This window comes from Mustela lutreola, chromosome 5 (genome assembly GCF_030435805.1).
Source record: "Mustela lutreola isolate mMusLut2 chromosome 5, mMusLut2.pri, whole genome shotgun sequence".
Taxonomy (NCBI): Eukaryota; Metazoa; Chordata; class Mammalia; order Carnivora; family Mustelidae; genus Mustela; species Mustela lutreola.
In genome coordinates, this window is record NC_081294.1 from 17,014,937 (window position 1) to 17,025,600 (window position 10,664).

Genomic DNA, 10,664 nt, shown 5'->3' on the forward strand with positions numbered 1-10,664 from the left:
GCATATAAGAATATATTGAAGCAAAACTAAGAATGTGATGATATATTTTTATATTGGTCATGTGATTTGGTTTTAAGGTGAGAGATTTCTAAGAGATGCTTGAGGAAGAGACAATTCAACTGAGAACACATAAATGTCTCTGAAATCACCATCCAAATATCAAGAAAAACAGTGTCAGAAAGAGAAAATGGCATATGTAAAAAGACTCTAAGTTAAAATGGAGCATAGCTTTCAGATTAAATAAAAGAAGGTCACAGTGGTTAAATATAGATATCAAGGGGAAGCAAATATAGGATGAAGTTGAAATAGAAAATAAAGATTCATAGGGCAGGTTAAGTTTTGTATTTAAACTAAATACATTGATAAAGTTCAGAGTATAATTTAAGAGTGAGAATTCAATGATCAAAGTTATTGAAAAATAGAGTTCTTTACAGTTTTGAGAGTGATTTGGGTGTGTTTGCTAGAGATGAAACTGTCCAAAGCAAAACAGCAGGCTAATAAAATAAATAAATAAAAATTAAAAAATGAAAAACTATTGTTTGTAGGAGGGATAAGCAAAAGGATGTAGTTCTATATTGATAATATTAAATTGACAAGACTAAGTGATAGTTTGGATAGGAAAACAATGGAAGAGAGTTTCAAAACAGCTTTCTACAAAATACAGTTGGATTACAAAAAAACTATATACTTAGCTAGGTTGTCTGATTATAAACAGATGATATAGTTGGTTAAATAAAGTAAGGTGGTATATGACATAGGGATCACTGACAGACACATGAAAAAAATGTTCAGCATAATTAGCCATCAGGGTAATTCAGATCAAAACCACATTGAGATTAGAATGGCAGAAATTAACAAGGCAGGAAACAAGAAATGTTGGAGAGGATGTGGAGAAAGGGAAAACTTCTTACACTGTTGGTGGGAATGCAGGTTGGTATAGCCACTTTGGAAAGCAGTATGGAGGTTCCTCAAAAATTTCAAATTAGACCTACCATATGACTCAGGTATTGCAGTACTGGGCATTTACCCCAAAGATACAGATGTAGTGAAAAGAAGGGACACATGCAGCCCAATGTTCATAGTAGCAATGTCCACAACAGCCAAACTGTGGAAGGAGCCAATATGCCCTTCGACAGATGAATGGATAAGGAAGATATGGTATATATATATATATATATATATATATATATATATATATTATGGAATATTACTCAGTCATCAGAAAGGATGAATACCCGGCTTTTTCTGCCCGCGGTGTCTCAGATTCATTCTTAAGGAACTGAGAACTTAATCTTCCAAAATGTCAAAAAGACCATCTTATGCCCCACCTCCCACCCCAGCTCCTGCAACACAAATGCCCAGCACACCAGGGTTTGTGGGATACAATCCATATAGTCATCTCGCCTACAACAACTACAGGCTGGGAGGGAACCCGGGCACCAACAGCCGGGTCACAGCATCCTCTGGTATTACGATTCCAAAACCCCCAAAGCCACCAGATAAGCCGCTGATGCCTTACATGAGGTACAGCAGAAAGGTCTGGGACCAAGTTAAAGCTTCCAACCCTGACCTAAAGTTGTGGGAGATTGGCAAGATTATTGGTGGCATGTGGCGAGATCTCACTGATGAAGAAAAACAAGAATATTTAAATGAATACGAAGCAGAAAAGATAGAGTACAATGAATCTATGAAGGCCTATCATAATTCCCCCGCATACCTTGCTTACATAAATGCAAAAAGTCGTGCAGAAGCTGCTTTAGAGGAAGAAAGTCGACAGAGACAGTCTCGCATGGAGAAAGGAGAGCCGTACATGAGCATCCAGCCTGCTGAAGATCCAGACGATTATGATGATGGCTTTTCAATGAAGCATACAGCCACCGCCCGTTTCCAGAGAAACCACCGCCTCATCAGTGAAATCCTCAGTGAGAGTGTGGTGCCGGATGTTCGGTCAGTTGTCACAACAGCTAGAATGCAGGTCCTCAAACGACAGGTCCAGTCCTTAATGGTTCATCAGCGAAAACTAGAAGCTGAACTTCTTCAAATAGAGGAGCGACACCAGGAAAAGAAGAGGAAATTCCTGGAAAGCACAGATTCATTTAACAATGAACTTAAAAGGTTGTGCGGTTTAAAAGTAGAAGTGGATATGGAAAAAATTGCTGCTGAAATTGCACAGGCAGAGGAGCAGGCTCGAAAAAGGCAGGAGGAAAGAGAGAAAGAGGCAGCAGAACAAGCTGAACGCAGTCAGAGCAGCATGGTTGCTGAGGAGGAGCAAGCTGCAAGTAAGACCGAAGAGAAGAAGGACGATGAGAGCATCCCGACGGAGACAGAGGAGACACACCTTGAAGAAGCAACGGAAAGCCAACAGAATGGTGAAGAAGGCACATCTACTCCTGAGGACAAGGAGAGCGGGCAGGAGGGGGTGGACAGTATGGTTGAGGAAGGGACCAGTGATAGTAACACTGGCTCGGAGAGCAACAGCGCCACGGTGGAGGAGCCGCCAACAGACCCCGCCCCAGAAGACGAGAAGAAAGAATAAATGTTGCCTTGTTTTATGTGTTCTAAATACTTTTTTAAATGAAAAAAAAAAATGTTTTTTGAGTTTAAAAAAAAAAAAGGAAAGGATGAATATCCAAAATTTGCACTGGCATATATATGTATGTATGTGTATATATATATATATATATATATATATATATATATATATATACACACACACAATGGAATATTACTCAGTCATCAGAAAGGTTGAATACACAAAATTGGCATTGGCATAGAAGGAACTGGAGGGGATTATGCTAAATGAAATACGTCAAGCAGAGAAAGAGAATTATCATATGTTTTCACTTATATGTGGAACATAAGGAATAACATGGAGGACATTAGGAGAAGGAAGGGAAAAATGAAGGTGGGGGGTGGGGGCAATGAGAGGGGAAGATGAACCATGAGAGACTATGGACTCCGGGGAAAAAAAACTGAGGGTTTCAGATTAGAAGGGAAGATGGGTTATCCTGGTGATGGGTATTAAGGAGGGCATGCATTGCAATGAGCACTGGGTGTTTTATGCAAATAACGAATCATGGAACACTACATCAAAAACTAATGAAATACTTGTATGGTGACTAGAATAACATTAAAAAAAATAAAGTAAGTTGGAGTTATTAAGATAGATCTGGTCCTGGGATGTCTATTTTAGAACCTCTGAATACAAATGGGACTTAAGGCCATGGAGAAAAATATATTTCCCAGGGAGAGAGTTCTGCATAAGAAGAAGACATTAGATTTAATGCATGAGAAATACACAGGAGACTGGAAATGGGCAGAGAGAGAAATTGGAGTAGAATGCAATGGATGGCAAGGAATTGGATGATTCCAAGGGTGGAAATTGGAAATAAACAAAACTGAATAATAACCAGAGGTTATAGCAATGTGGAGTTAATCAATTCATATTTAGGTTTGGCTGCTTATTTTTTTATAGTGAAAATATTTCCCAAGGAATAATAAAATTGAGAAGTGAGATTAGAGAAAGAACATATGATTTAATTTTTAAAAAGGGGGAAATTTTAGGAAATGGAGAACAAATACATTTAAAGATGATGAAACATCCCCTCAATGTACAGCCTCTCTTTTTATTATTTTTAAAATTTTAAGATTTAAGAATAGTAAGTTATGACTTTTCTTAATTGTCTTACTATTTGTTACATAGGGAACCACATGCATTATTCAAGCTACAGACTATCACATAAATCATGACTGTTAAAATGTTACAAGAATTATTGGTAATATTAATCCAATGGCCCGAAAATGTCAGCTTTCTTCTGTGTCCATCCTATCATAAGCGAAAGAGCGGTCCTATTAAATGATGATTAGTCATAGAGGAGTAGTTTTGTCTTCCACATTTACATAGATGTAACTACACAAATTAATTTGTTTAGTGAAACAAAGGAACAACAACAGCAATGAGAAAACATGACAAAAAATAAGGTAAGAAGAAATTGACTTAAAAGTGATATATATGCACGCTTCTATAATTTTGAATATTTGTGCTATTGTAATATCTTAATTGATGCAATATAATCTTTTCATCCTGGAGTTACTTTGATTAAAACATTATCTAAAGTATCATAAAGTAATGTGTGATCAAATTTTAAACCTGAATGTATTTAAAATTGACCTTTTTCAATAATGTCAGAAAGGAGAGTGAAATGATTTCTTCTAGGACTGCACGTGTTTACTGCCTGAGATCATCTCTCCTAGTCAAAAATCAATATTACTTTCTTTCATTCATCAGTGATCATAAAGCTTTTCAATAATTCTAATTTTAAAGAATGATTACAGGGAGTATATAGTCATTGATTGCTTAAAGGTTACAGCTAAAATGAACACAAAGGTAATTTCATTTTTAATGAATGAGGCTTTTTGAAAAGTCAAACATTTCTCCTCTGACAAAACTTTATGCATGAAGGTTATGTATTTGATTATGTGTGAATTTGCTGTGTGTGTGTGTGTGTGTTTTCAATAATAAACTTCTATGCCATTCCACAGCTGGAAAATTATTTTTGCTCCATTGAAAATTGTGTTTATCTGAAAAAAATAATTTCTTTAAAGTTCTAAAGTGGATTTAAATAGTTTTATGACATGTGGTGATATTAAACATATGTTCAGATTCTTAATATTCCTCACATCAAGAAATAGAATTTAATATCCCCCCCCCTTGAGTATAGGCAAGGATGAATGACTCATTTATAAGGAATAAAATACCACAGGAAGTTTGAAATGTAAATTCTAAAATACGATTGTAAAATACTAAAACTTTAGTCTTGAGTGCCCTCGCTCCCTCCTCGTAGACTAGTGCTTGGTGTTCACTCGCTCTTTTATCTCTCCGGCTCTCCCTTCTCTCTCCTTTTTCTTTCCCTTCCCCTCCTCTTCTCCTTCTCCTGGTCTCCATCTCTTCCTCTTCTTTGTTCATCTTCCTCATTTCCTCCTCCTCTTCCTTCTCCTCCTTCTTCTTGTGCTGCTTCTCTGTCTCCTTCTTCTTCTCCTTCATCTCTCTTTGTATCTCTCTCTCCCTCTTTTAAATCTCTCTCTCTCTCTTTCTTTCTCTCTGAGCCCAGTCACAATCCAAGGAATCCAAATCTATCTTGGTTAGTGAGGTTGACTCACTTGGTTAGTGAGGAGAACAGAATGCTTGAAAGATGGACATATACACGGAAAGAACAATGGTACCCTCGGGGACAGCCAGCACAAACTCCTAGCTGTATGACTGAAACTCCTACAAGCAGACCTCCCAGCAGTGGTCAAGCCTTCACAGAGGATGAAATTTGGTTGACAATTTGCCTGCAAATTTGACTCAGGGTGACGTAGGATCAGAACCTCTGATTAAGCTCTTCTATTTTTCTTGACTTTTAGAAACAGTGAAATAAAAATATGTTGCTTAAGTAGTAAAGTGTGGGGATTTTTTAAAAAAATATTTTATTTATTTATTTGACAGAGATCACAAGCAGGCAGAGAGGCAGGCAGAGAGAGAGAGGGGGGAAGCAGACTCCACACTGAGCAGAGAGCCCGACACAGCGCTCAATCCCAGGACCCTGAAATCGTGACCAGAGCTGAAGGCAGAGGCTTAACCCACTGAGCTACCCAGGCGTCCCAGGGGATTTTCTTTAATATGGCGATAAATAACACATGATCATATATAAAATTTAAATTCATGAAAAATTTTACTTGGCTGTAGAAAAGTTCTCCTAAACTAAATTCATCTTCAGGGTGCCTAACTGGCTCAATTAGTGAAGCATGCATCTCTTGATCTCAAGATGATAAGTTCAAGTCCCACGTGGAGTATAGAGGTTGCTAGAAATAAAATATATTTTTTTTAAAGTTCACCTACAAATCTAGTGGTACCCCAAGATGAGATAGTCTCTTAGATCTACCTTCAGGGGCTTTGATAATCGGTGTTCATGAGTACAAAATTGTCTCTTAGCTATTCCACTAATTGAGTTCCAAGTACAATTAAATGTTTTTTGTATATATGACATTATATTTTATTCATAGATAATTTTTAAAATCTCTCACATTGGGGGCACCTGGTTGGCTCAGTGGGTCAAGCCTCTGCCTTCAGCTCAGGTCATGATCTCAGGGTCCTGGGGTCGAGCCCTACATCGGGATCTCTGCTAAGCAGTGAGCCTGCTTCCCTCTCTCTCTGCCTGCCTGTCTGCCTATTTGTGATCACTCTCTCTCTCTGTCAATTAAATAAATAAATCCTTTAAAAAAAATAAAATCTCTCACATTGGAAAGAGAACTAATCCACATGATGTATTACAAGATACTGACTCTATTTAAATTTTTATCCTTTAAAATGATGTTTACTTTATCCCTTAAATCATAATGTTTCTAGGAGAATGTTGGTGAGTGCTAATTAAAAGTGAGAGAGCACACATTATAGTGTACATTTCTTATAGAAATTCCAAGGAAGTTAGTAGTCTTGGGAGAAATAATATCAAGTAAATAGAAGATAGGTAAAAGGTCATAGATCAGAGCTGCTTAATTTCCTCACTACTTCACCTTATATAAAAATTTAAGGTGGCAAAAAAAAAAAAAAAAACCAAAACCAAAACAAAACAAAACAAAAAAAACAAGCACATAATACAGAAAACAGGCATTGTGTTTTCCTTCATTTCCCAAACCCACATGGAGCTGTTGCAGCAGAAGATAAATCATTGCATCATGAGATTAGGAAGCTCAGCTGTAGTTTAAAAAGAGTCTGGAGCAGTAAGCATCTATTGGTCCATATTTAAACTCTTGGTCTTTTACAGGGAGCAAGGAGAAGTAATTCAAATATTTTAATGTTTAAGGTGGATATCTTTATAAGGAAAGTTACATGAAGGATATTGGCAAATGAACTTAAAGCATTCGTTTGCAGCTTACACTGGAAAATGTTTTAACATGAACAGTAAACATCTGCATATTCTCTAAACGCAATGTTCATGTCCTCTCCTCTCTGAAGATTTCCCTAGCATCTTTCAAACTGAATTGATTCCCTAGTTTTTTCTACTCTGTAGTTTGTTTCTGAGGTTAACAAAATGAGGTTTAGGTTTGAAATAAGTTGATGGAGAGAAAATATTCGGAGACCATAAACTCTTATTTTCCCTTTGCTTAAACACTTACCCGTTGATAAAATTTAAGTAACAAATTATTTTCCTACTCAAGGATTAAACCCTACAGTTCAATGTAGAGAAACAGACCTTGATTTCTCTTTCTCTTTTTGACATTGTGCAAACCACGCTGAGGAGACTAACCCAAGACTCTACCAACCTTGGATTTTACCAACTACTTACTGCTCCATTTCTCCAACTTTGATCAGCTCTGCTACTGTTCTTGGCTGTTTTATGATCTGTATTGCTTGCTGAAGACAATATTGTCCTTGAGGACAATTCAGATCATCTACCTACCTTATTCCCAACCTAAATCTAATGTTTGGTAATATCCACATCACTTCCTGGAGCTGATCCACGGTGCCCTCCTTTCTTGCAGTTAATGAATGAGGAAAACCAGACCACAAAACACAGGATAATAAGCAATTAACTAATCTAAAGAAACACACATACTTCCTGAATGCTGAAAAATAACAACAAAAAAATACAGTTGCTTCATTGTCACAGGTTTTCCCAATGCTAATTTTACAACATGAACCCGGAGTTTTCTCTGAAAGTGAAAATAACCTAATAGGATCCACCTACTTATGTTTAAACTCTAACCAGTATCCTTCCCCTTAGATTGAGTGTTGTTATTCTCAATCTTCCCAGAGAGAAAGAGAGAGAGAAAAAAAAAAAAGTGGATTTTGAGTGCCTTGGGGATAATTACTTTGCAAATAAACATTGATAACAGATTGTATGTTGTTGGGGAAATATAATTAAAAACAAAATCCCCTGCCAACCAAGAAAATCTCTCCACAAAGGCAGAAAAAGAAAGAAAAACATCTTATTATTGAATAAACATTAAAGCAGAATATGATGTGCATCACAGACAATGTACTAGTGATTACAAAATCAGGAGGAAATCTCACCTTTGTAGATGAGCAAGCACATACGATCCATTGCACACAGGTTCTCAAGACATAAACCACACCTAGTTCTCAAGTAGACTATTTAACAGCATGATTTGTCACATATAATTCATGCTAAATACACTTGTTAATTGGGTTGACCATCTGTGTTAGTTAATTGGCTTTATCTAAAGGAAAAAATAAACCTCTCATATATAGTTTTACAACTTGGGAGCAAGACACCCCACAGATGTTAGACTCCTATCCTCTCTCAGACAATGAGAGTTAGAGGCATTATATCCTTGGTATTTACATTTCAAAGAAATGGCTCCTATGTATTTGAGAAAGACATTTCTGGGTTTTGAAGTTGGTAAAGTCTTATTTAGCCTTTAAAACATTTACTTACATTTCAAAGAGAAATCAGTTATAATTAAACATTTTTCTAAAGTAAATGCTCTAAGAAAAGGGAGAGATGTCTTCTTTCTCATATCTAACAGGGAGAATTAAGCCTATTAATTTTACTATGCATTTAGTTTCACAACATATATATTCTTTACCCCCCCCAAACAAACCTCCAAATTGCACAGGCAAGTTCTGTCCACTTATCTGTACATTTCCTCTGAGTAGCAAAAAGCAATGCTTATAATAGAGTTCAAAAATAATTTTTGAGTGAGAGATAGATAAGTGGAGATAATATTTAATTTCCATGACACATAAAAGCAATAAAATCAAGATACTCAGAAAATTTTAGATTTTGAAGGGATTAGAATAAAACTACCTTATTAGTCAGGAAGTGGTATATAGAATCTAAAATTTAAGCAAAATAGTATCAGAAGTTGCTAAGTGTATTAAGGTGTCTCAGAATAGTTTGTTTTCCACCCTGGTCTTAGCAATTGATGAATAGCTACAAACTGCTCACAACAATTTATTAACATCACAGTAGCTAAAACATCACCTAGGACTTTTGAGGAAAAGACAGGGAAACATGATTAACATCCTACAACCTGAAGTTCCTCACATTCATAAAGTTTTATATAAGGAATTGTGCTCAAAATAAAGAAAAGCAGGGGCACCTGGGTGCCTCAGTGGGTTAAAGCCTCTGCCTTTGGCTCAGGTCATGATCCCAGGGTCCTAGGATCCAGCCCAGCATCTGGCTCTGTGCTCAGCGGGGAGCCTGCTTCTTCCCCACTCTCTCTCTGCCTGCCTTTCTGCCTACTTGTGATCTCCGTCTGTCAAATAAACAAAATCTTTAAAAAAATAAAAATAAAAAATAAAGAAAAGCAGACTTTGAGGGAAAAAATGTAAAGGGGCTGATGGAAGTGAGATTGTATGAAAATAAGAAGAATTAGTTTTCAAGTAACCAATCCCTTTATGGAGAGATTGTAGGTTCATTATTTTGAAATATTCTCAGTTCCTACTATGAGTCAGACTCTGGAAAATATAGAATGTAAATCTCTATCATATTGTAGGTGGCAGGATCTTCTCCAAATTATCTCCAAAACTTTCTCATTTTTGAAATATCTTTTCCTCCAATCATGGACTTTACCTTCAAACATACTGAAATTAAATATAAAATGAAGGGGATATTATTATTATATTTCTTGCAGTTTTCCGCCATATAAATTCAGAAATGTGAAAAAAAAATCTGTCTTCTGGTAATAGATTCAACCATCAGTAAGTCACGGTGTTATGTATGCAACTCCCTCCTCCTTAATGGTGTAGTAAGTGTAGGACTTAAAACAGTGATAATCACTACTGTATTTTATGCTTCTTACTGAATCATGCTCCTATTTTAAATCTGGTAGTATTGTATATTCCTACTGGATTTTTAAGTCTAAACTTAGATACATGTTTGTTTGTTTGTTTGTTTGTTTTTCAGAAATTGCTTCAATTTGTGAGCAAATGTCTATTTAGGCAACTGCAGACACCGTAAGAGTCATGGAATAATAGAGCGCTTTTCCTGCCCTACTAGTGACAGTCCTGCATATGTTAACTAGAAAGAAGTTTTTCAGTTAGGGTTCCCCAGATTAACTTTCTTCCCCCTTTGGAGCTGTGACCTTTTGATGATGAATGCGTCAGTTACACAAATATTTAACCAGGTTTTAAAGGAACAGTCTTTGTCAAAGCTTGGAATCAGGGACTGTTTTCATGCACTATCTGAAATAGACTTATAATATTAAAATATGATGAATGAGAATGCTGAAAAATAATAAATTTTAATGAGACTAAGCTTTCAATAACCTGGAAACTCATGCCCATCAGGGAACTGCAGCTGAAAAGTTTAAACCTCATAAATCAGAGGCTTAATACCTTGCAGTCAGCAGAATCACATGATAAATTTTTAAAACTGTAGGTTATCAAATTTTGCACTCAAATATTCAAGGAGAGTAATCAAAAATTTGTGTGTTTAACATTTTACCCCACATGGGTCTACTGATAGAGAAGAGAGGATAATGATTAGGAGCTCTGTCTCTGTAGTCAGAATATCAGCATTTAAATGTCAACTTCAGGGACAACTAGGTAGGTGGCAGGTGTGTTAAGCAACTGGCTCTTTGATTGGGTCAGATCACCATCTGAGGATTGTGGGATCCAACCCTGAGTCAGGATCCATGCTCAGGGCGGAGTCTGC

At 36.4% G+C, this 10,664-nt stretch overlaps 1 protein-coding gene across 1 annotated transcript; it reads left to right on the plus strand.

Annotated features, from left to right (window-relative positions):
* Positions 1-1,244: 1,244 nt before the first annotated feature.
* LOC131831610 (SWI/SNF-related matrix-associated actin-dependent regulator of chromatin subfamily E member 1-like) lies at positions 1,245-2,592 on the plus strand. Its single transcript, XM_059173698.1, has one exon. The coding sequence runs from the start codon at positions 1,301-1,303 to the stop codon at positions 2,534-2,536; it is 1,236 nt and encodes a 411-aa protein (XP_059029681.1). The 5' UTR covers positions 1,245-1,300; the 3' UTR covers positions 2,537-2,592.
* Positions 2,593-10,664: the final 8,072 nt, after the last annotated feature.